Genomic DNA, 26,729 nt, shown 5'->3' on the forward strand with positions numbered 1-26,729 from the left:
TTGATGTTTGAGTTCATTCAGAAGAATTTCAAAAATGTACAGGAAAAAGAGTAAAATTGTTCTGAATTTGTTTAACTCACATACATAGTATTCAAAATCTTTTTCCATACAGTTCACATTATAATATTTAATTTCCTTTGTGTCTAGCCCTGGCCTAACATATATGCATGTACAACCTCCTTTTCTGTTAGTTCTACAGAACTTACTTACAATTTCAAACTCATGAATAACAGCAGTACATTTTGCATCTCTTTTAACTAACGCTCATGTATACATAAGACTGCAGTTTCTTTTAACAATGTGGGAAAAGACTGACTGCTATTTACCATAACAAAGACACATCACATTGCAGACAGGCACAATTAAAACACACCAACTTGTTTGAGTCTTCTGCAGCTACTGTCACTCTCTCCTGTAGGTCAGTTTGAGCCTTTACGGTAAGTAGCAATCTATCTTTTCCTACATTGTAGATATTACTACCTGGAGTTTCCATTGAGTTTCTTTTAAACAGTCATTCAGAAGGACTTCTGTCTTACATAGCTTGCTGCCTAAATCCCACATTTTTTGATAGAAAACAGTTAACATATTTTTGTTTTCTGACATTGATGCACCATTTACCTTACTGTTTGTGTTCCAATTCCTGCCAGTAAGAAATCCTTGAGATGTGTTGGCGGAGCTGTTATTCTTCTGAGTCAAAGTCTAACATTACCTTCTATTATTGCTTCTGCTAGCATAGGTGCAAATGCTGCTTCATCTTCTGCTGATGAATCTTCTTGTAACAGTTTGTGTTCTGCTACTGTAGATTCTGTTGTGGGAGATGTACCTTTATCCATGAGATCTACTGGTATTGATGAAGGATCTGCAACAACACCAATTATATTTCCTTGAATATTTACTGCTTCCAGCATCCAGCTAGTTTTTTGGTGCAGGACCTTCTTCCCCCTTCCATTAAAATTCATGCCATTTCATGTATAGCAGTCTCTTTCTATGGAATCCACACTTCCAAAATGTGCATTTTGATAAGCCTTGCATATTTTTAATAAGTTCTGTAAGCAGCACTAGTAAGGGCTGTAGTAGTAGTAGTAGTAGTAGTAGTAGTAGTAGTAGTTTCATTCATCTGTAGAACACTCTTACAAGGAAATTGGTCATGTCATAGTATTAGAATGTAAGAACAACAAAAGTAACACACAGTAGTCATGTAGGTCAAAGCAATGAATTAAAATTTGTGCCAGCTGGGATTTGAATTTAGGTCTCCTGCTTACTAGGCAGATGCATCAGCCATTATGCCACACTGGCACTGTGGCTACAACAGCTGCACAGATTATCTTAGTACATCTTCCTCCTCCGTGGCCTCCTTTTGCATCACAAGAGGAGGCCACGGAACAGGTCTCACTGATTTGGCTCAAAGTGAGTGAGCAGAAGCAAGTATATCAACCTTTGAAGTTACTAAAATATTTCATCTGAGTGGGCCATAGGAAAAGAGAATATGCTCTTGAAAGTTTTTTTGATTACATTGTGAGTAATGTTTTAACAACAATTTCACAGTTAATGGTGTGCCGGAGTTGGTAAGTGTACAGAGCTCAAGTTCATTTCCTCTGCTATCTTATTACTTTTTTTAAACATTGTGTTTTATTCCTTGCAATGTTAAACTGCCAGTTATAAAATGTAAATATACAATTAAAAATTATTTACAATTACTTTAATCTGAGTAATGAATATAGTTAAACAATTAATTTTCACAACTGGGTGAAGTTTTGAATGAAGTAATAGCTCCAAAAATTCTGCCAAGCATTATCTGCTTTTTATTTATTACAGGCAATTACATTACTGCCTTGGCTGATAATCGACAAAGAAACATTTTGAACATAAATATTGTTCACAATGTACACATTTTATGAATGCATTTTTTGAGCAAGAATATTTTTTCAAGATATGCTTCATTCACTTTTTTAAATGAAGGTCTTTCTTGGGTCAGTTTTGATCATACCAAGCATATTGAATTACTGAGGTGAAAACAGCAGTACTGAATTGATCAAATGTATTTTAATTTCATCTTCACTTGATGGTATTTCTCACTCTTGTCATAGCAGATCAGGGTCACTTTGTAATCTTTTGATCACATTTTTCATTAGGCAATAGAAATACACATCAAAGGGTTGAGCAAGAGGAGCACATTTGGATGGAATGATCTTAACACTACACATTATATCACCTTCCTCATTGCTGCATGTCTCATTGTCTGCTATGAAATCTGCTTGGCCACCCCACAAACCCATCAATAGAAAGAATTTGTTTTCAGCGATGTATGGTTATAACACTGTTTCCAAAATAATTTGCATAAAGCTCTTTTGTTAGTTTTCATGACTTGAAACAAGTAATGGAAATATTCTTATAGTCTTCTACTAATTTCTTCACAGTACCCAAAATCTGAGGACAAATCTATTGCCAGGCTCCTGCATACGTAACAGTACAAGGGGTAATAGTTTCCCAGAAGCTGTTAAACTGTACTGTGCTCTGGTTTTGGAGAGATTCCCCAAAATGGTCTTCACAGCCTTGTAATTCAATGTCCAGTTATACAGTGATTCATACTGGCATCCAGACTGGTCAGTGTTAGTTACATAATCAAGGTTGAAATTCAAAATTGTACACTGATCAGCCAGGACATTATGGCCACCTAACTAATAGCCAGTATGTCCACCTTTGTCATGGATAACAGTGGAGATGCACAATGGCATGGAAGCAATGAGGTCTCGGTAGGTCGCTGGACCTCTGCACACACAAGTCACCCAATTCCCATAAATTCTGGTGAGGGGGGCGATGCACTCCCTGATGTGTTCAATTGGGTTCAGATCTGATGAATTGGGGGCCAGCATATCAATTTGAACTCACCATTGTGTTCCTCAAACCATTCCATCACACTCCTGGTTTTGTGACATGGTGCATTATCTTGTTGAAAAATGCCGCTACCATCGGGAAACATGAGTGTAATTAAAAGTAATCTGCAACTGGTGTATGATACTCCTTGGCCATCATGGTGCCTGGCACAAGCTCCATTTGACCCATGGGTACCCATGTGAATGTTTTTCAGAGCACAATGGAGTCACCACCAGCTTGCCTCCATCCCACAGAACAGGTGTAAGGAGCTGTTCGCCTGGGAGATGATGGATTTGTGCCCTCCTGTCAGCATGATGAAGAAGGTATTGGGATTCGTCAGAGCACACAATGCTCTGCCACTGTGCCAACACCCAGTGCCAGTGCTCACATGCCTATTTCAGTCATAATTGAAAACATTCACCACAGCATTCCTCAAACACACAACAAGTATTGCAGTTTCCGAGGTGCTCATGCCGAGCCACCAGGTCTTCGTAATCTGCCCTTGGTCAAACTCAGACAGATCGTGTGCCTTCCCAATCCTACACATGGACAACACACTCACTGATCTATGTGTTCTGTGTCTGTGTCTGACTAGCAGTCATTCCTCGACAGGTGATGCTGCTATCACATGGAAGGGCATATATCAATTGTAGGTTGGTGGTCATAATGTTCTGGCTGATCAGTGTATGTCTTGTCTGTACACAGAACTTACCTGCTGCTTCCACTGTTTCTTCCAAACTTCTAACATCATTGTTGCTGACAAATTTTGTCATTTTTTTGCTATCTTGTTGAATTTTTTTGTTTAGAGGTTTTCACCCAGGTATCACTTGCAATATACCAAAATTTTCTTGATAAATGTGGGCATGCAACTGCCGTAGCCCATTGTTGTAATGTTATCATTGTCACTTTTTATAACAGCCTTGTACATCCTGCAATCTTTCCCATATTTTGGAGTTGATGAATGATTCTGTAGTCATTTCTGGTGCCACCTTGTTCTGTTTATTTCCTCCATATCTGAAGATAATTTTTTTTCCAAGATTGGGAACTTGATTTTTGTAATGGGAACATCCATCAGGTATGAGGATCATTAAAATTGATTACTTTATTCTTTTCAGCCAGGGACACCAAAGTATTAAAAGATTATTTGTCTGTATTGTAATCAACACCATTCATGTCTGTACATGAAGCAGGAACCTGTTACAAATAAAATAGGACTGCATACAGCAAAAGTATATGTGGGCGCAGAGAGAATGAGAAAATCCACATACCTCTTCATAAAGATTTTTCTTATCAGGTTCAGTGCATAACATTAAATCTTCATCATTTACTATGAAATTATCAGTCATAATTTCAATAACCTGCTCTGCAATTGCTTGATCTATAGCTATCACTGCAGCACCCACAGATGCTGGAGGATTATCGGTTATCATCCTTATTCTCAATAAGTTGAATAACAGTAATGATGAGCACTGGTGAATTTTGTTTTTTAAATCTTCATCAAAAGTTTTAATTGTGACATATTCACCAGTCATTTCTGTGGTAGAAAATTCTTGCTCAGTTTCCATTTTCCAACAAAATATGATTTTACAAAAAATCACTGCAAACACATGGTATAATGCTGTTCACAGCTGTACAGACCATTACAATATCTCAGAAAACAGTTGAAATCACAAACCATCAGAGATGAAGCCTTTAAAAACAAACCTTGTTTAACCATATTAACTAATCAGATTATAGTAATCATAACTAATTATAAATTTTATTTATTGATTTTACATATATAAACTGGACTGACAAACTATATTTAAATTTTTTAACTGATAGTTTAATATTGCAAGGAATAAAATACCCAATGAATAAAAAAAATGGGTAGCAGTGGTAATCAAACTTGAGCTGCCAAATTATCACTTTGTATGCTTACTGACTGCGCCATGCCACTAACTCCACAACTGTTATTCAACTATCACACACAAAGTAATCAAAAAATTTTCAAAAGAATTTTCTCTTTTCCTATAACCCACTCAGACAAAATATTTTAGGAACTTCAAAGAGTGATATACTTGCTTCTACTCACACAGTTTGAGCCAAATTGGTGAGACCAATACCGTGCTCTACCCTCATTGGCCCTTTGCTATTCCCCTCCTAAACTCACACCAGTATCGTCAAGGCTCTCCAATATTGCTCATTGCTAGCTACGGTACTATCCCAACACTGGAGAGCCTCAGAAATACTGATGTGAGTTTAGAACAGGAATAACAATGGGCTGAGGCTAGATGTACTAGGCTACTATGTGCAGGTGTGGTAGCCACAGTGCCAATGTGGCATCTACCTAGTAAACAGGAGATGCAAGTTCAAGACTTAGTGATGGTGCAAATTTTAATTCATTGCTTCAGCCTACATCATTAATGCAGTATGTCTCAGGAACATCAACTGTATATGATTAAAAATATCAGAATTCATATACACAAACATTTACATAGTTACTGTTCTAGTTTGACATGGACAGCACAGATAGCCAGTCATGGCCTTAAAGTAGGAACCAGCCATTTGCTGGAAGTAATTGACAGGAGTGGAATTAAAATACAGGGTGAAAGGATATCCATGATATGATTCGCTGATGACATTGCTATCCTGAGTGAAAGTGAAGAAGAATTAAATGATCTGCTGAACGGAATGAACAGTCTAGTGAGTACACAGTATGGTTTGAGAGTAAATCGTAGAAAGACGAAGGTAATGAGAAGCAGTAGAAAGGAGAACAGTGAGAAACTTAACATCAGGATTGATGGTCACGAAGTCAATGAAGTTAAGGAATTCTGCTACCTAGGCAGTAAAATAACCAATGACGGACGGAGCAAGGAGGACATCAAAAGCAGACTCGCTATGGCAAAAAAGGCATTTCTGGCCAAGAGAAGTCTACTAATATCAAATACCGGCCTTAATTTGAGGAAGAAATTTCTGAGGATGTACGTCTGGAGTACAGCATTGTATGGTAGTGAAACATGGACTGTGGGAAAATCAGAACAGAAGAGAATCGAAGCATTTGAGATGTGGTGCTATAGACAAATGTTGAAAATTAGGTGGACTGATAAGGTAAGGAATGAGGAGGTTCTATGCAGAATCGGAGAGGAAAGGAATATGTGGAAAACACTGATAAGGAGAAGGGACAGGATGATAGGACATCTGTTAAGACATGAGGGAATGACTTCCATGGTACTAGAGGGAGCTGTAGAGGGCAAAAACTGTAGAGGAAGACAGAGATTGGAATACGTCAAGCAAATAATTGAGGGTGTAGGTTGCAAGTGCTACTCTGAGATGAAGAGGTTAGCACAGGAAAGGAATTATACAAGTCCAGTTGGTTTAAAACAGTGCTAACTCATTGAGTTCATCCAAAATGTACAATATTGTTCTGTGATAAAAACGTTTTTTGTTAATGTAATGGGCTAATGCCACACTATTCATTCACTTCTCACTTCTAGTCACTGTACATGTTGCACTAATATTATCCCATAATGTAACACTACACACATTAACAGCTGATGTCAGGACAGTGACAAAGATATTTGGTTTCCATTTTGTGTGTCATAACTTCCCATTTGTTAGTCTCAAAAACTGAGTCAGTACCCCTCTGTAGTAAGCAAAATGTTGAGCTCAGAAAGAGGAAAAGATATTAGTATTATAGATTGCATAGATCTGAGAGTAAATTTTTCTAGAAAAGTAAAAAAAAAAAAGGTGAAAAATGTAGTGTGAAAGTGTAACGGGAAATCATAAATGTTTATTATCATTTATTTCTGTTACACTTTTTGCCAAATGCTTACTCTGTGGTGTCTAAGTAATCCTTCACTGTGTAGAATGTATTGCTTAACAAGTAATTTTAACTACCTTTTGAAATAAGTTTGTTTTCAGTAATTGCCTTGGGCAATTAATTCTGTAGCTTTATTCCTTGGTAGAGAATGCTGTTCTGAGATTTATGTTTATTCTCCCTTAGTACATGCAAGTTCAGGTTAGAAACTGTTCCACGATAATGGACAGTGCTGTTTGTGCAGTACTTAACTATCACTGGTGTTTTTGATATGAAAGTCTACAAGAAGTAGTCTGGATTATCAATGTGCAAAACATGAACATTTTCAAAATGACACTGAGGAAAGAAGAATGGGCCGAATCAGTGCAGCACAAGGTACAAATGAGAAGTATGATGCATTTCTTGACACACTAACGCATCACTTTCTTGTAGTCTTTCCCAAAGAAGCCTATCAGAAAAAGCAGGATCACAGCAAGAAATGGATTACGAAATAAATAATTGAACTCAGGACTAGAGTGGAGGAACTTAGACAAGCAGGGATCATGAAGACATATAAACAATATCAGAAGAAGTACAGGCAATTAATAAAGGAAGCAAAAACCATTTCAATAAACAGATCAATAACAAATTCAGATGAAAAAAGGAAAACAACATGGGATATAATCAATAGTGCAAGATACAGCCAAAAAAAGTGTGAAAACAGCAATTTTATTAAGTCAATGAAGATTGGTGACAACATAGTTACAGATGGAACAAAAATTGCTAATATACTAAACAACTACTTTATAGATGCTATACAAAATTTAAAAGGGGAAACAAATCATCAGTGGTTGAGGCAGGATAAAAACTTGGCCAACCATTCCACTCAATGTTCCTGGAACCAGTGACAAAAACAGAACACATAAAAATAATCCAGAAATTAAAACTCAAAATGTCTGCAGGAGATGAAGAAGTATCAAATTGTTTAATAAAATATGTGAAGAAGAATTAAATAATCAAACCTCTTCTGGATATTGCAAACTGCTCATTTAGAGATAGAGTATTCCCACAAAAATTAAAAGTAAGCAAAGTAGTACCAATATTTAAGAAAGGAGACAAAAGCTACCCAAATAACTACAGATCATTGTCTTTAATCTCTAGTTTCTCAAAACTACTAGAGATGCTCATGCATAGTAGGTTGAACACCTTCCTGAAGGAACACAGTATTCTGATTCCAGCACAACATGGTTTCCAAAAAGGGAAATCTACAGAAACTGCCATCTCAAGCCTCACGGAATCCATTATAGATGCATTAGACAAAAGGAACTCTGTGTCTGCTATGTTTCTGGATTTGTCTAAAGCATCTGACACAGTCACCCATACTACACTTATTGAAAAACTAGAAATATATGGTATTCATGGACATGCAGCCAAGTGGATAAAACCATACATCAGCAACTGAAAGCAGTATATGGAAACAGAAACTGAATGCAGATCTGAAATCAGAAATATTAAGTATGGAGTGCCTCAAGGATCTTTACATGGTCCACTTCTATTCAACCTATTAGTAAACAATATTGATCTGAATGATAAAGATAAAAAGTGCTTTATGCAGATGACATGCCACTAGTGAATGGAAAAAAATGTGGAAAGAAGTATGTTTACGTCAATGAATAACACAGCACACTAACTTTATAAAACTACCTAATTTTAAATCTAAAAAAGACAATACTCATGGTGTTCACAAATAGAGAAAAGAAGAAACACATAGATATATTCATAGATGAAACAAGATTGGGAGAAGTTACCACTATTAAATTTTTGGGGATTACAGAAGACAATAAGCTCCAGTGGAGTCAACATACAGATAATGTTTGCTGTAAATTAAGCACTGCAATATTAGTTATGAAACAGCTTGCACATTATGCCAACAAGAAGCTTCTGTGTACAGTGTACCATGCTGTATTTGATCCATACCTACAATATGGTATTACTGTTTGAGGAAATTTCAGCAGCAAAAATACAAAAAGAATATTTACATTGAAAAAAAAAGAAGAAAAGAAAGAGCTGCTAGGACCATCTTGAACAAGAAACAGAGAAAGTCATGCAGAACTGTTTTCCACAGTGTAAAAATGCTGACATTTCCATCTCTATACATTTACAAAACAGTAATATCTTTAATAAGAGGAAATGCGGTACTAGAAAGAAATGCAAACGTTCATAACATGAAACAAGAAATAAAGGCCTTCCCTCTGTTTAGTGATTTCATTTGCTTTTCTGTGTACTGGTCATTTATTTTGAAATATATCTTTTTGTCATTTGTACAACAATTTAAATGAGAAACTACAGTGCAATCTCTCTCTGTGAAACAATTTTGGAGAAAGAAGTCTAGTATTTTGGCCTTTTCTGCATCATCCTCCACTTCAATGTCATTATGCTCACAGAGTGTCTGGAAAGATGGCTACAATCCGTTTACTAATTTAACAAAATACCGGCCAGCAGGTGTGGCCGAGTGGTTCTAGGCGCTTCAGTCTGGAACTGCGCGACCACTACGGTCGCAGGTTCGAATCCTGCCTCGGGCATGGATGTGTGTGATGTCCTTAGGTTAGTTAGGTTTAAGTAGTTCTAAGTTCTAGGGGACTGATAACCTCAGATGTTAAGTCTCACAGTGCTCAGAGCTATTTGAACCATTTAACAAAAGACCAAAACTTCTTAGGATTTTCTGTCAAGTTGGAAGACAGGATTTTACTATTGAATTCACTGAAAGCTTCATGTGTGGTTCTCCTTATGCTAATTTTGGATTTGTTCAGTTTTTGTTTGCCTGTGAGGCCTTGGCTACATTTAAATTTGCATTTACACTATTTTTGCTTTGTAGCAGCTTTCTTATATAATTGTTGGCACATAAATGTCTGAAACATACTGTACAATGTTCTTGAACCTTGACCTTGGCAATGCTACAGGTTAGTCTGTCACTGTCTATCACATGCTAGCCAAACTTTACTACCTTGTTTCCATATAATAATCAACTACTAAATAACACCAAAAGCTAATACCAATAGGGGCCATATTTATCCCCTGACATCACATTTTTGACACTTTATCACAACAAATTATACTAAAAGATGCATTTTAGAGATATCTTTAATGCAGTGTATGTTAGCTTCACTACATGCTTAATGTCTGTTATGTTTTCAATTCTAAACTTGAGGTGTTAAATTTTTTTGTGTTCAGTCCATAATGTCCATGAATTCATGAGATAAAACAGTGATGTTTCCATGACTTCATGGGTCTTGTGTGGTTGTTGGCTGACAGAAGTAAACTATGCAGCCACCACCTTGATTATGTGTTTGGTAAGCTAGTATAGCTTATTTGTTATTTTTCACATTTGTATTCGTGTATTATGAAAATATACAGTGCCAGTGATGCACCACATTAAAGACCTCTCCAAGACACATCATTTTTCAGTATGGCTTGTCGTAGTAAAGGGTCAGAAAAATGTGACATCAGTGGCGAAACATGTAGCCACCCATTTTCTAGCAATTCATGTACTAGGCTAAATAAGTAGTTAAACAAAAGAATTTCTTCATATAGCCTATTAATGCACATTTTGCTTACCTCAATTCAGTTGTTTCTAGTGCTGTGCTGAAAAATGGTCTATGACCATTTCCTTAAAATTTGGATGATGAGTAGTTGAAACTTCCTGGCAGATTAAAACTGCGTGCCAGATTGAAAATCAAATTTGGGACCTTTCCCTTTCACAGGCAAGCACTCTACCAACTGAGCTGCCCAAGCATGTCTAACAACCCATTCTTACACCTTTACTTTTGCCAGTTCCTCACCTCTTACATTTCAAACTTCACAGAATATCATTATGACACTTTTCAATTACAGGGCATGGGTCCTGTGGATATGCATTGTGTATCTCTAACTGCAGCAGTTTCCATTGCCTTCTGCACCCTCATGCCATTGATCATTGCCGATTCTTCTTCCTTTAAGGGGCAGTTTCCCACCCCCATGGTATGAGAGTGTCCTGAACCTCTGCCTGCTCCTCTGCTCTCTTTGACAGGGCCGTTGGAAGAATGGAGTGACTTCTTATGACAGAAGCCTTCAGCCACCATTGCTGATGACTTTTCTTCAAAATTTTAGGCTGTTATTAGATTGGTATCCAGGAGCCAGAGCATTCTGATTGCTAGTTGAAGATGTTACTCCTCCAACTAGCAGTGATTACTTACCTGTCCTTCTCAAGATCTCAAACTGTGTACCAGACTGAACCCACCCCAGTCCTTCCCAACTGCTATGACAAATCCAAGATTATTCCATGCAGACTATGACCAAATCCATAATCAAGTCAGAAGCCATACTCCAACCTTCAAAATCCTGACAACACCCAGATGAATCTGATTTCCTACAGCACATTATCTCAGATGCAGTTTCCAATCATATTCTACTCTAAACTATGTACTATAACCGTCTCACTGTCCCTCCATGTGCTCTTTCCCTGCTCCAAAAATTCCATTTATCTAAAGAGAATCCTTCATACTGCTAACTGTGTCATGCAAACACACACTTGACAGCTCCAGCAACACAGTCACTTTTAAATTAACAACTTCGGCATTGGCACATGACATGCACTAAGCTAAAGAAATACGTGTAAATTCTACAAAGAATTGGAAAACGTTCCATAGGCTCTCCAGAAACAACCCCACTCCCATATATCCCAACCTATGTTAACAACAAACCATTTCCTGACAACCTCACCAAAGCCAACAACCATTTTTTATTCTACCTGAAAGACACAGTCACCATCCCATATTACCCCAACTTTGATTATTCAGTGATTTCCTATGTATATGAACATACCAACATAGTTATCCCACCTCTCACACCAAAATACCAGTATATGAGAAATTTATTCATGATTCTGAACACATTTCATGTATTTCATAATGGCTGTAGCAGCCACAGGGCCTGTTCCTTTTGACATGCATTCATGTCGAAATGAACATTGCATAATAATTCATAAAATTCCAGTATTTACACATCACAGCACAGCACTCCATGAACGGAACACACCAACAACTGAAAACGTTACGCAGACGCTTTCTAAAAAGTGAAATACTGCACCTGGTCATAATCCAATTACCAATCACCACCTCAAGTAATGTCCCAGAGCCTATTACAAAGCCCTTGCCACCATTTCCAAAACCATCCTCTACACATATTATTGCCCAGAGCAGTGGAAAATGGCCAAACTTCTCCTCTTCCTGGAGCTGATAAACCACACTCAAATACCTCATCCTATCAATGTCTCAGCCTCACATCAGTTTTCAGAGAAATTCTCAAAGCCAAGCCTGCCTAATGAATCAATTAGTACCTTGCAACCCACTTAATCATTCCCAACACTTATTGCAGCTTTTGTCCAAGTATTATATTGACATTTAACTTCTTTACCTTACCCACTTTATCTTCTGCCAACACACCTTCTCCTGTGTATTTCACCCTACTGTCTCAAGGCTCTATCCTTTCAAACTTCCTTCACTTACTGTACACTGCAGATATTCCCAAATGACATCTCCCCACCTAACTCCTGCACTATGCTGAGAACAACACCTACCTAACCATTTCCCACACTCTTCAACTCTCCCAAGCCTGCCTCCAACACCACTTGCATCATCTCTGGTCAGGTGATGTAATGTGTGAAAAGTTCAAGTAAATCCACAGAAAAGCTGTCACCATCTTTGGTTGCACCACTATTTGTTTACATCCTCTAAATTTCTGTCCCTCCCTTTACAACTGATCGATCCCTCTGACTGATACAGTAAAGTATGTAGGACAAACCCTCAACAGGAAACTCACACTGAATACACATCTTCTTAACATCCAACACTAAACTCAAAACTGACTAAAAATACTGAAATTATTAACAGGCCACATCTGGGGGCTGCATCTTTCTACAATAACTCTCACCCATGAATGCTCCATCTGCCCCATCATCACCTATGCCAACATTTCCTGTATCTGTGTCTCCTCTAAAATTTGTACCTGAAATCTTGGAAAGACAAGCATCCACCTTCCTTTCTGAATCTGCTTACCTTCCCCACCTCGCATCCTGTATCAACTCATCTGCTTCCTTCATCTTCTTCTCTTCCTAAAACTCCTTCAGATCCAATACATGTATCGCTAAACCCAGTTGTGGCACCCAATATCCCACATACTAATTACAAATGTTGGTATTCTGCTTCCCCATTACATCTATATTCCACCTTATGTACTGTCATGCCTTATCTAGCCACTTCTGCTGGAAATTCAAATGACTCCCACCCACAAATGATGAAATCCATACCAAGATATATCCCTCTACCCAACCTCAGTCACAATGCTCAACCTAACACCATGTTTCCATTTTCTTCTCTCCCCCTTGCTGACTTTTAACCACTGTCTGTGTTACCTCAGGGACCCATAGTCATACTCATCATTCCACCTCTGTCATAACCATGATTGTTTCCATACATCATTAACATCACCATTACACCATAGCATCATTCACTTTATCATCAGTGACCGTATTTTAAATGCATCATAAAATCACATATAAAGTTTTAAAAAGTAATCAGCATTGTTCACCAATGTTTTCTTTTTTTCCCTTTAAGTCTACATTTATTGTCATCCATTTTTAAGAAAAAATCATAAATATTGTCCATAAATTTTGATTCATTATTCATGTGGAAATATTCAAAATGGATACTGATAATTTAAATTCTGTAATACATTACTGTGAACTACATTTTAATAGATATTTTGGGGTGGCTCTTCCTCGGAGCCTTTAACTATAAGCCACACCTGGTCTAGATGCAACAGTTAATTTTGTCTTTCTACTACAGATGATCAAAGTTTATACGTAGTTGTTATTGAATAGATGATAAGACACATAGCTGAAAAGATTTTGTAGGGATATCATCAAACAATAAAGAATTTTGTACTTTTCCTACAACAGGGCAAAATCCAAATTCAAGGATTATATAATGATATTGTCCACAACCCAGAGTATGCAATGATACTGAGTCTTTCAAGAGACAATGCAGATAATGAAGATCAGCCTGAAGGGAAGAAACCATCACAAACATTCGGTAGGCAGCTTGCGAGGCTCTCCAGGCAAATATCTCGAACATCTACATATGTGAGTAACACAAAGGGACCCAAATGTTTGTCTATTTTGAAAGAGTTAACAGTACTTTTTGAACATGTCAGTCATGTACAGTGATGAGGTTTTTATATATATATATATATATATATATATATATATATATATATATATATATATATATATATATATATATATAAAAATTAATGATATGAATATAATAGAGGGAAACATTCCACGTGGGAAAAATATATTTAAAAAGAAAGATGATGAGACTTACCCAACAAAAGCGCTGGCAGGTCGATAGACACACAAATAAACACAAACATACACACAAAACTCTAGCTTTCGCAACCAACGGTTGCCTCGTCAGGAAAGAGGGAAGGAGAAGGAAAGACAAAAGGATTGGGTTTTAAGGGAGAGGGTAAGGAGTCATTCCAATCCCGGGAGCGGAAAGACTTACCTTGGGGGGAAAAAAGGACAGGTTTACACTCGCACACACACACATATCCATCCACACATACACAGGGTGTCTGTGTATGTGTGGATGGATATGTGTGTGTGTGCGAGTGTAAACCTGTCCTTTTTTCCCCCCAAGGTAAGTCTTTCCGCTCCCGGGATTGGAATGACTCCTTACCCTCTCCCTTAAAACCCAATCCTTTTGTCTTTCCTTCTCCTTCCCTCTTTCCTGACGAGGCAACCGTTGGTTGCGAAAGCTAGAGTTTTGTGTGTATGTTTGTGTTTATTTGTGTGTCTATCGACCTGCCAGCGCTTTTGTTGGGTAAGTCTCATCATCTTTCTTTTTAAATATATATATATAAAAAGAAAGATGATGAGACTTACCCAACAAAAGCGCTGGCAGGTCGATAGACACACAAATAAACACAAACATACACACAAAACTCAAGCTTTCGCAACAAACTGTTGCCTCATCAGGAAAGAGGGAAGGAGAGGGAAAGAGAAAGGATATGGGTTTTAAGGGAGAGGGTAAGGAGTCATTCCAATCCCGGGAGCGGAAAGACTTACCTTAGGGGGAAAAAAGGACAGGTATACACTCGCACACACACACATATCCATCCATACATACAAGACACAAGCAGACATTTGTGTGTCTATCGACCTGCCAGCGCTTTTGTTGGGTAAGTCTCATCATCTTTCTTTTTAAATATTTTTCCCACGTGGAATATTCATATATATATATATATATATATATATTTAAAAAGAAAGATGATGAGACTTACCAAACAAAAGCGCTGGCAGGTCGATAGACACACAAACAAACACAAACATACACACAAAATCTAGCTTTCGCAACCAACGGTTGCCTCGTCAGGAAAGAGGGAAGGAGAAGGAAAGACAAAAGGATATGGGTTTTAGGGGAGAGGGTAAGGAGTCATTCCAATCCCGGGAGCGGAAAGACTTACCTTAGGGGGAAAAAAGGACAGGTATACACTCGCACACACACACATATCAATCCATACATACAAGACACAAGCAGACATTTGTAAAGGCAAAGAGTTTTGAGCAGAGATGTCAGTCGGGACGGAAGTGTGTATGTTTGTGTTTGTTTGTGTGTCTATCGACCTGCCAGCGCTTTTGTTTGGTAAGTCTCATCATCTTTCTTTTTAAATATATTTTTCCCACGTGGAATGTTTCCCTCATTATATATATATATATATAAAAAGAAAGATGAGATACTTACCAAACAAAAGCGCTGGCAGGTCGATAGACTCACAAACATACACACAAAATTCTAGCTTTCGCAACCAACGGTTGCCTCGTCAGGAAAGAGGGAAGGAGAGGGAAAGACAAAAGGATTTGGGTTTTAAGGGAGTGGGTAAGGAGTCATTCCAATCCCGGGAGCGGAAAGACTTACCTTAGGGGGAAAAAAGGATTGGAATGACTCCTTACCCACTCCCTTAAAACCCAAATCCTTTTGTCTTTCCCTCTCCTTCCCTCTTTCCTGATGAGGCAACCGTTGGTTGCAAAAGCTAGAATTTTGTGTGTATGTTTGTGTTTGTTTGTGTGTCTATCGACCTGCCAGCGCTTTTGTTTGGTAAGTCTCATCATCTTTCTTTTTAGACATATTTTTCCCACATGGAATGTTTCCCTCTATTACATTTATATATATATATATATATATTACTGAAATCACTATATTTTAACATAAAAGGCATAAAGTAAATGACCTTTTAACAATTATGTCTTCACATGCTGGATTATTCAAACTGTTTGGTGTGGAAGAGATTGGTTCAAATTAATAGTTTTATTTGGAACTTGCTATCATAATACTCATAGAAGAGTGTCTACAGTCAAAACAGCTCAGTCTGATACACTAACACTCACACAAACTCTTAACCTTGATGGATCCCAGTAATTATTTAAACTGATGTAGTTTAGGAAACCATTCCTAAGATGTGTGCATAACCCATTGCCCTCTGTTTTTTAATACGTAATAGCATGCTATTATCACGCTGGCAGGCACTATTAATCTACAATTTTTTGTTGTATTTATTCATCTAGGTATGATCTTACAATGCTACAGAATTTGTCATCACAACACAATGAAAATAAAGAACTCAAAAGAATGTATACACACAGAATATACTCTGAAGTATGTTTTTATGAGGATAGGATTGGGCAGCATCTAATAATATTAGTAAATGGAGGACAGTAGGTCTATACAATTGTTGAATGATGCTTTCCCTTAGAATATCTGATTACATAACCTTACTCCTGAGTTTTGAATGGTTGGAAAATATCTGAAAACATTAGTGTAATCACTTCTATGACAGACCTCACATTGAAATTCACATATCTGCTAAATCAGTACATAGTGTGTTTTCCCATATAGTATTTCTGTCTAATGTTCATATAAATTTCATGCTGCTAACACTACAGCAACCAACTTCAAAGTCTATATGAGCAAATATTAACAGTGATGTGTCAACTCTCTAAACCATTCTTCATTCATATATAAATACAGCATCCAGTTTCAGTATCATTTGAAATCTATGTGTTTATTTATGGGTATACTCTGCAAACTGAAGCACTGAAAGAATAACTGCTCAAAGTCTATGTGCACACTGTTATTAGTCTAATCTTATCTTGTCTTCAAAATCCTTATTAGATTGCTAGATTCTTCATTTAAAGTTTTTTTTTCACTGCTTCACTGCTTCCTCTGGACTTATACTATTCATATATACAGCCATTCAGACACTCAGCCTAAACTCCCTAAATATCTAGCATACTCACTGCTTCTTTTCTTATGATATTAATTGGTTTAGTTCTCACAAGTAAGCACTTTACTCACATGGTACACACATACAAAATTCAGTACCACCAAAAATATTCATCACTTGTGCCAACCTTTTTATGTCTTGCTTGGAGATAGATTTATAGGAATCCCAGGATTCCTGATACTACTGGGTTCTTTATCAACCTTGTTCAGTATGTGAGTGAGATTTCTGAATTTTTAATCAATGCTTTAACACTTTTCTTAATATAAAATTTATGTAACCTTCCTCTATACAATGCCTCAGTTAATCAACATTAAATCAAACAACAAAAGAAGTATTCAGTATACATAGTGCTGGACATAATGTCACATTATGTGTTTTATTTTCACAAAACACATCAGTTTTAGATAGTGAGTTTAGATTAGATCCGTAGTGAGGAGGTCCTCCAGGATGTGGAACATGTCAGAAAAACAACAATACATGACAAATATTTACAACTAAAACAAATAAGCTAATGTACCATTCCACAGGTCCCAAGTGGAATGATCGTCATTTTTTTAATCAACACTAAGAGTCATTTTACAAATACTAATGCACTGAATTTAAAATAAAAAAGTTTTTTTATTTATTTATAAGGTAATAAACATGTAATACAACTACTGTAATACTTATTTACAATGAACACATTACTGCACTGAAATGGTGTAGAAGTTAGATTATACTTACACACACACACACACACACACACACACACACACAGACACACAAATTTTCAATGAACACATTACTGCACTGAAATTGTGCAGAAGTTATGTTGTACTTATATACAAATCAGTTGGTTTTACTAAGAAATTCATCAATGGAGTAGAAGGAGTTGGCCACCAATAAATCCTTTAGGCTTCTCTTAAACTGAATTTCATTGGTTGTTAAGCTTTTTATGGCTGCTGGCAAGTTATTGAAAATGTGTGTTCCTGAATAATGCACACCTTTTTGTACAAGACTAAGTGACTTTAAATCCTTATGAAGATTATTCTTATTTCTAGTACTGATTCCATGAATTGAGCTGTTGGTTTGAAAAAGTGATATATTTTTAATGACAAATTTCATTAAGGAATAAATATATTGGGAAGCAGTAGTTAGTATCCCTAGTTCCCTGAACAGGCTTCTGCAGGATGTTCTTGAGTTCACACCACATATAATTCTTACTGCACGTTTTTGTGCCCGGAAAACTTTAGCATGGCTTGATGAATTACCCCAAAAAATAATCCCATATGACATTATGGAATGAAAGTAAGCATAGTATGCCAGCTTTTTCATTTTTATATCCCCTATGTCTGACAAAATTCGCATTGCAAACAGAGATTTGTTAAGATGCTTCAGCAGTTCTGTGGTGTGCTCCTCCCAGTTGAATTTATTATCAAGCTGTAATCCCAAGAATCAGAATATAATGCCTCCTATCACCTGAGAACAGCCCTGGCAGTTGAAAAGATTTTACACTAAAATGAAATATTTAACCTCACTGAATATCCAAATATACAGGGTGTTTGAAAAAGAACACCCTAGTTTTAAGTATAAATTTAATGGGGAAATTAATGAAAAATTACATCAATGATTACATATCATGAAAGAGAATTCTTTCAATTTTTGTGTGATGTTAGTAGACTTCAATGTGGGATCCATTTGTTGCCTTGCACATGTTGAGACAATTTTCCATTTCTCGCCATGTATTCACCAACATTTCAGGTGTAACTCTCTCAACCACCGCGGTAAATCTTTCCTGTAAATGATTGATGTCTCTGATCTTTTCACTGTACACAACATTTTTATATGGCCCCAAAATAAAAAGTCAAGTGGGGTTAAGTCTGGGCTTTGTTGTGGCCAAGATATTGGGCCAGCTCTGCCTATCCACCTTCCTGGAAAGCAAGTGTCAAGAGCTTCATGCACATGGTTACTGTGCCTTCTTGTTGAAAAAATGCAAGCCCTTTTTCTGCCTCAATGTTGTCCAGTTGGGGAAAGATGTACTCTGTCGACATGTCACAGTAAACATCCTTGTTCCTTGGTTTTTCTACAAAAATGAAAGGACTAATCACACAATCTTCCATCAACTCACACCAGACATTATCTTTCAGAGAGTCACGTTGCTGAATAACTTCATGTGGATGATTTGCCACCTCCCCCCCCCCCTCCTAATTCTGCAGTTATGATTAACTGTTCCACTGACAAGAAATGTAGCCTCATCAGAAAAGAGAATCCTTTTTTTTTAAAATTGGCATCATCATCAATTCTGTGTAGAAAGTCAACAACAAACTCATACCTTTCAATTTTATCAGTAGCTTTTATTTCATGAAACAGTTGCTATTTGTAGGCATGCAACTTAAGTCTTTTATGCAGAACATCATACACAGTATCTTTAGGCACTCCTAATTGTAGACTACATCTGGCCAATGACTCCTTCGGGCTCCAAACACATGAAACATGGAGCTGTTCAACAACATCTTCAGAAGTTCTCGGTTTACCTGGTGATTCTGCTTTTAAAACACTACGGATTTCCTGATAGCCTTTAGCCAATGACAGATAGTTTTTGCTGTAGGTGGTTCACCACCATACTGATGTCTAAAATTATGTTGCACTGTCATAACTGACTCACTTTTCACCAGCTAAATAACACACTGCACTTTCTGTTGCGGAGTACACATTGTTGCTGAATTGCTCTGCACTGCACTGCATGCATGCCTGGATTGAACTGAGGAAACAGAGGGGGAAAAAAAACAAAAATGGCACTGGTGCTGTCTCAAGGTCAAGCAGACCTGCCAAATGCAGGGGAGCCAAACGTGGAGAGTTAACGAATCAAACACCATGAACTAGAATAGTGCATGTACCTTTGTAAAGATTCTAGGACACATTAAACCTAGAGAGTTCTTTTTTAATCACACTGTACTTTTATTGTATTTTATTCAGTAAATGTTTGAAAGCAAGTAATAATGTTTACATTTTCCCAATACTCTTACTACTTTCTTTTCAACAGTCATCAATTATACTTTTTGTATAGTATTGGTCTGAATGAAACATGTTTCTGTTTTAGGAATTAATTCTTTCTACAAACACTTTTTCATACTTATGAGTGCCCATACAGCATGCAAACTACCTGTCACCCTATATTACAGTCACTCTTCCAGCCCCATAAGAACTACACATAGTCTTGAGAAATACTTTCACAAAGACCAGAGGGATATTTTGCACATGACTGTTGTGGCCTAATATGAATTTGATAGGGTGCCTCTTAAAAAAGGTTATGCCTATTTTAGATTACACAGAAACAAAATGTCTCCTCTGTATGCTGGTCTTATACTTGATGCTGTAAGAGAACAAATTACTTGTGATATGTTATTTTTCTTATCATCTTAAAACAGAGGAAAGGGAAGAAACTAAATATTTTTTTAGCCTTGCTAATACCTATCATGTTCCTATAAAGTAATAGAGTTCATTATTTGTTCAAGAGTCTGTCTTCATATCATGGATCCCTGGTAGATGAAGAGGTGGACGAAGAAGCACCAGACATGATAGAAGCTACAACTAAAGGAAAGGTGAAACAGTCACCATACACTGGCTATTTCAGGGCTGGAACCAACTACTTTGTTATATTTCTGATAGCCATACTCTTTGCTTTGGCTCAAATACTTGCCAGTGGAGTTGATTACTTTGTTTCTTACTGGTGAGTTGAGAAAATTTACATTGACAGTCATGTATTACAAATATGTGTGAGTGTTGTATGTGGTATAGTATGAGTTGCCATAGTTACCATCAGCTGATGGAGACAAGTGTATCTACCATCAGATCTTCATCATCTTGATTTAAGATTGGACAGTAGCTCTACTAAGATCAAGATTCTTTTTGCAAGTTAAATTTGCTCAACTGCTTTACAGATCACATCTTATATTCCTCCATGTTAACTTGCATCTCATGAATAGCCACATTAAATATGCAATAAATATTAAACCTATGTACAAAGAACAATATCTGCAATTTCAAAGTTTACATCCACTTTATATTACCCATTGGTTCTCTACAATATTTTCTATTGAGGTACATTTATTTCCTCTAATTGTGGTTTTCTTTTCAAACATACTGTCCTTCACATTAGTGTGTACTTGTCATGTAAGCACCTAACCAATTACATCCATTGTATTTGCTGTTCAAAGATTTGACAAGGCCCTTCAGAAATAGCATATGAGCATTCCATGCATTACATAGCCAGTGGAAAAGTGCTTCTGTAGAAGCACAGAAAAGGCAAATAAGTTTACCTTTAAAAGATCCTGACAGAAAAGTGAGAACCAGCTGTCTCAATCCTCATTCTGCGTTCTCCTTACTGGGACTGGGCAAAAGGATTTAGAATGTTCTGTGTTAAAGGAGCATGACTATGTTTGCTTGTAACAAAGGCTTCCTATTCAGCAGCTCCCACTCACTGCCGCTGTCTGTACAGGGCATTCGGAAATATCCATTACAAACTTATAGGACGTATAAGGGGTGTGAGTACATAATATTTTGAATAGGAACCTATATCCTGAAACATACCATTTCCATTCTACGACAGTTTCAGTTAAGATGTGTAACATGTCCACATCTGCTGACGGAAAAAGAAAAGCCCTGGAGTTGCTCGTCCAGGTGAGCAGTAGGGTAGACAAGATGACGTATACTACAACTGATGACCACCTGATGTCACTTATTGTCTGATTTGCTGTAAGACTTATTCAATGCCTGTGCATCTCCAATATGTAAACATGGTTCCATACACATTTTGGAAATACACAGTCAGGCTCCTTGTGTGTGGTGAAGCTTGAGGTAATTGAAGAGCTGTTACTTGGCTGTATCATGACCATTTTCCACAGTCTAGCATGCCACTGCATAAACTTTTTCCCCACGTTGCACAGTGGTGAAATAAAATGGGTACATTCACCATGAGGGGGCAGGACTACGGTGCCCCATGGGAAGAACTCAAACAATTGCAAGTGCAATGGTTGTTGGTCACAGTATTGTCTGGGATGTTCTGTGTGAGCAACAATTCATCCATACCAAATACAAAGGGTATGTGCTATGGGTCCAGCCAATTTTCCACAATGTGTTCACTACTGCATGTGGTTTCTACCCAGCTGCATTGACACACCCCTGTTCCCACACTGAGTTATGTTAACAAATGAATGTAAGTTCACTAGAGACCATGTTCCGAATTTGCAAAACAGCCATGTCTGGGCAGACAAAAACCCCTGGACACTTATGTTCAGGGATTTCAGCATGAGTTTGGTATTAACATGTTGGTGGATATTCTGGATGGTTATGTGATTGGACCATACCTCCTTCCCTCAAGCTAACAGTTCATGCATACCAGATCTTCCTACAAAATGTATTGGACCCATTCTTGGAAGCTGTGCCAATGAATTTCCATCAGGAAAGATGGTTTCAACATGATGATGCACCACCTCACTTCTCACGCATGGTTTGGAGACATATTAATGGACAATATAGTGAAAGATGGATAGCCCAAGGTGGTCCAAATGCACAATCACCACAATCACTGGATTTAAGTCCTTTGGATTACTTCTGGTGCATCGTGCGCAAAGTTTTATTTAGGAGGCTCCTGATGGTGTGAGTTCTGGCTGATGCACTAGAAACTGAAGAGACACTGGGGTAGTATAATGCCCTGCTCATTGGAATATAACAGTTTCCAACTTCACAAAATTTATTGACAACTGAACTGCATACTCGTCACATTAACAAAAAAACTGACTGACATACTTCACAGATCTCTCAGTGACTGACAAAACAACAACTCAGCAACTCACTTGCAGCCTTGCTCCATTGCTTTATATAGAATTTTAACAATAAATTTCAAAATAAATCATTATTAATTTTGTACAATTTTGATGTTACAATTAAAATTTGCAAAATGTAAAGATACTGATGTTACAGCTGAATAAGGTATAAAATACAATATCGTATTACATAAATTTTTCAGTATTATCTGTAATTTTAAATGTAAAAAATCAATCTGAACTTTAATTGCAATAATGTTATGTAATTAAATTACAGTTTGGATTTGGTTACTAACATTCAATGACAGTACAAATCTCATGCTTTATCTGACTAAATATGTAAAATTTACAAATAAGGCCTCAAATTCTGAAAATTGGAAAATTGTGTGATGTAAAAAATTGGAGAGTTAATTAGAAATGTAATTACAAAGGATATTAATTACAGAGTAGGACATAAAAATAGCTAACAAATAAAAATACATTGCTTGGTAATAACTTTTAAGCCATTTCTCAAGATAATGATGTTCTCTGTGTCAACCCACCAATCAACTGCAATTAAGGTAATCAGAGGCACCAGCCACTTATGCCAACATTTCCACAGCCTCTTAATATTTGCCACCAGATATTTAAACACTTCAATTTCTTGCTTAAACATCTAACTCAGCACCTGTGCATAATTTTGTTAATGACAACTATCCCCTGACAATCGTGATAATATACGTCCTTCTAGAACATTCTATATGCTTTCACAATGAATATCAAGTGTTTTAGCAAATTGGACAGAATGAAAGTTTATACCAGAACATGCTTTGTAAGTACAATGTCTGTAACAATGATGGTGGTTGCCATATCAAGCTGCTGTTGTAATGCATCAGTACTGTTTGTTGTGGCTGAACTCAGGATATAATTTTATAGCACTAACACAATACTTTTAGGAGTAGCGATCTTCTTCCATTAATATCTAAAAGATGACTCACAGCAACAACAAAAACTTCAAAGAGTAATAACATGGAAAACAAAAGAAAATCTTAGGAGCAAAGAAATTCACAACACAGAACCAAGCACCACCGTAGGAGAGGAGAGGAAACACAGTTCTGATTTATTTACTTTAACACTTCCCCCCAAATCAAACTGTGGTGCACTGAACAACTTTTAAATAAAAAAACAAGAGGTCAAAACACATTAGTTATGAAGTCCTATCTTTGTACACATTGCTTTAAATTTGTTTGATTTTAAAGACATTGTAAACATGTCACCAAGTTGATTTTCAGAACACATATATTCTACATTGATAGCCCCCTTTTGATAGAGTTCACACACAAAATAATGCCATACTTCAATGTGCTTAGAACATTTGTAGAACTGTGTGTTTTTCACTAGTTTAATGGCATTTGCAGTGTCAATGAACAATATTGGTGTGTTTCTTTTTCCATTGATCTCCAACTGCAGTCTGTTGAGCCATACTAACTCCTTGGCTCCTTCACTTTCAGCAATGAACTCCACTTCAGTGGTGGATAGTGCAACTGATTTCTGCAGTTGAGATGTCCACGATACAACCATATCATCAATCATAGAAACAACACCATTTGTTGATCATCTTGTTAGAGTGTTGCCAGCAAAATCAGCATCAGCTTAGGCACAAAGTTTACCACCAAATGAAATATAGAAGAGACCTATGTACGAAGTACCATGTAGATATCTGAAAATACATTTTACAGCATTCCAATCAGAAGAAGTGGATTTAACCATAGATCGAGCAACTTTTGAAACAGCATAGGCAAGATCTAGATGAGTAGAGCATGCCAGGCATATTAATGAACCCACTGCCGAACAATAAGGAAAGTTGTTGTCAAGAGTATTGCTATATTCACTGTCTAATTGTTCATTATCATGTGGAGTTTTTAATGGTGTTGAATCAGCTGTGATAAAATGATGTAAAATTTTCACAGTGTATGCTTGCTGTGAAATAAACTCTCATTACTCTATTTGCATACCTAAAAATGAGTCTAAGGATCCCACTGTTATTTTGAATTCAGACTTTAACATGTCTATAAATGAATTCACCACACTTTCAGTTGTTCTTGCGATAAGTCCATTTTTTTCTCTTGAATGAATGAAACTTATTATTCCAGCAACGAGGTGATTGCTTAAGTTCATACAATGATTTCTTGAGTTAACAAACACGACCTGACCCATCATCGAAACCTTCTGGTTGAGCCATCTATATTTCTGTACCCAAGTCACCATATAAAAATACAGTTCTAACGTCAAACTGAACAAGTTTCAAATTTTCTTCATCTGCAATCACTGTTACAACATGAATAGCATCATAATGAGTAACTGGACTAAACATTTCATCATAATCAAGCCTGGCACATCAAAACATACCACACATAACCAAGTGAACACGGTGTCGATCAATCGATCCACCAGGCTTATATTTAATATGAAGCACCTATCAATTATTGATAAGATATTTTTCTTTAGACATTTCTACCAAGTCCCAGGTATCATTTTCTTCAAATGCCTTCATTTCTTCTTTCATCACATTAAACCATTCATTGGAATTACTACTATCCATAGCTTCCTTGAAGTTTGTTGGTGCAAGCTCTTCATGGATTGCTTTTGTCAGGCAAACTAATGCATTTGCTTCTTGAGAGTGGTGAGGCAGGTATCCTAATTTGTAGTCACTAAGTTTTACTGGCAGACATATTTCATGAACTGGATGTCAATTTGGTAACTTATCCAAATATTCTTGGTCACTAGTTTCAATCTAATAAACAGTAGATTCCAATTCAATCGAATTTCCAGTCATACATAGCTTTTCTGGTTGAAAATCAACATTGTGTGATTTCATCACATGATGTTTTGACAGAGTCCACATCTTGTAACCATCTTTGTCATTCACTTAGTCAATGAAATGACCAGGTATAGCCTTTTCATCGAACTTTGAACTAAATTTCTTTGGCAAATGAACATAGTGTTTTGATCCATAAATCCATAGATAGCTAAAACTGTTAAACACTTTGCCAGTCCACAATTTGAAAGGTGTTTTACCTTCAACACTTGACTTCCCACTATGATTGAGTGGAATAATGGCTGTGTCACATGCACGAGCCCAAAATGATTAGGTAACTTACTAGACATTAACATTGGGTGAGCTAATTCAACTATATGTCAATTTGCTTGTTCAGCAACACCATTTTGCTCAGGAGTGCCTGGACACATAAGACAAAACTCAGTACCAGAGTCTCATAGAACAGCAGTTACCATGTTACAATTAAATTCTCCTCCACCATCAGACCAAAATAATTTTACCTTATGAAACTCTTTTCTCTTAAAGTTTCAAATAAACAATCAAACACCATATGTAATCGCTGCAATGAAGATTGATCATATACTGACATAAGAGTATCCCAAGTTTCTTTGCGTCAGTCTTCTTTCTTACATGAATAGCAGGTTCCTCATCGAGCACCATTCCAATGATACCAGCTGCACGAACATTGTCCTGTTGCCAGCGCTCATATGCATTGGACAGTTCTTCTCCTTCCACTAATGATGGTCACTGATGTGTACCATCTGTAATTGAATAGAGAGAACATTCCTTTAAACAAAGCTGAATCTGCCATTTCCATGTTTCCCACTGATCTTCACTTGACAGTTTGTGAATGTTTGTATGACTGATATATAGTCTGATGAATGAATAGCATAATTCTCAGAGCCTGAAGCGTTCAAACCTGGGCCCATAACCTGTTGTGGATGAACTTATGTTATAATTTTATAGCAAGAACACAACACTTTTAGGAACAGTGATCTTCTTCCGTTAATATCTAAAAGATGACTCACAGCAACAACAAAAACTTCAATGAGTAAAAACATGGAAAACAAAG

At 36.9% G+C, this 26,729-nt stretch overlaps 1 protein-coding gene across 3 annotated transcripts in view; it reads left to right on the plus strand.

The window, feature by feature from the left end:
- The window catches only part of LOC126162587 (ATP-binding cassette sub-family C member 4-like), a 318,245-nt gene that overhangs the window by 191,975 nt on the left and 99,541 nt on the right, over window positions 1-26,729 (plus strand). For all 3 annotated transcript variants that reach the window (XM_049919187.1, XM_049919189.1, XM_049919188.1), the window contains exons 13-14: window positions 13,647-13,829; window positions 20,530-20,744. In XM_049919187.1, the coding sequence (XP_049775144.1) occupies window positions 13,647-13,829; window positions 20,530-20,744 (398 nt within the window). The remainder of the gene's footprint in view (window positions 1-13,646; window positions 13,830-20,529; window positions 20,745-26,729) is intronic.

The sequence above is a fragment of the Schistocerca cancellata genome, chromosome 2, assembly GCF_023864275.1.
Source record: "Schistocerca cancellata isolate TAMUIC-IGC-003103 chromosome 2, iqSchCanc2.1, whole genome shotgun sequence".
Classification (NCBI taxonomy): Eukaryota; Metazoa; Arthropoda; class Insecta; order Orthoptera; family Acrididae; genus Schistocerca; species Schistocerca cancellata.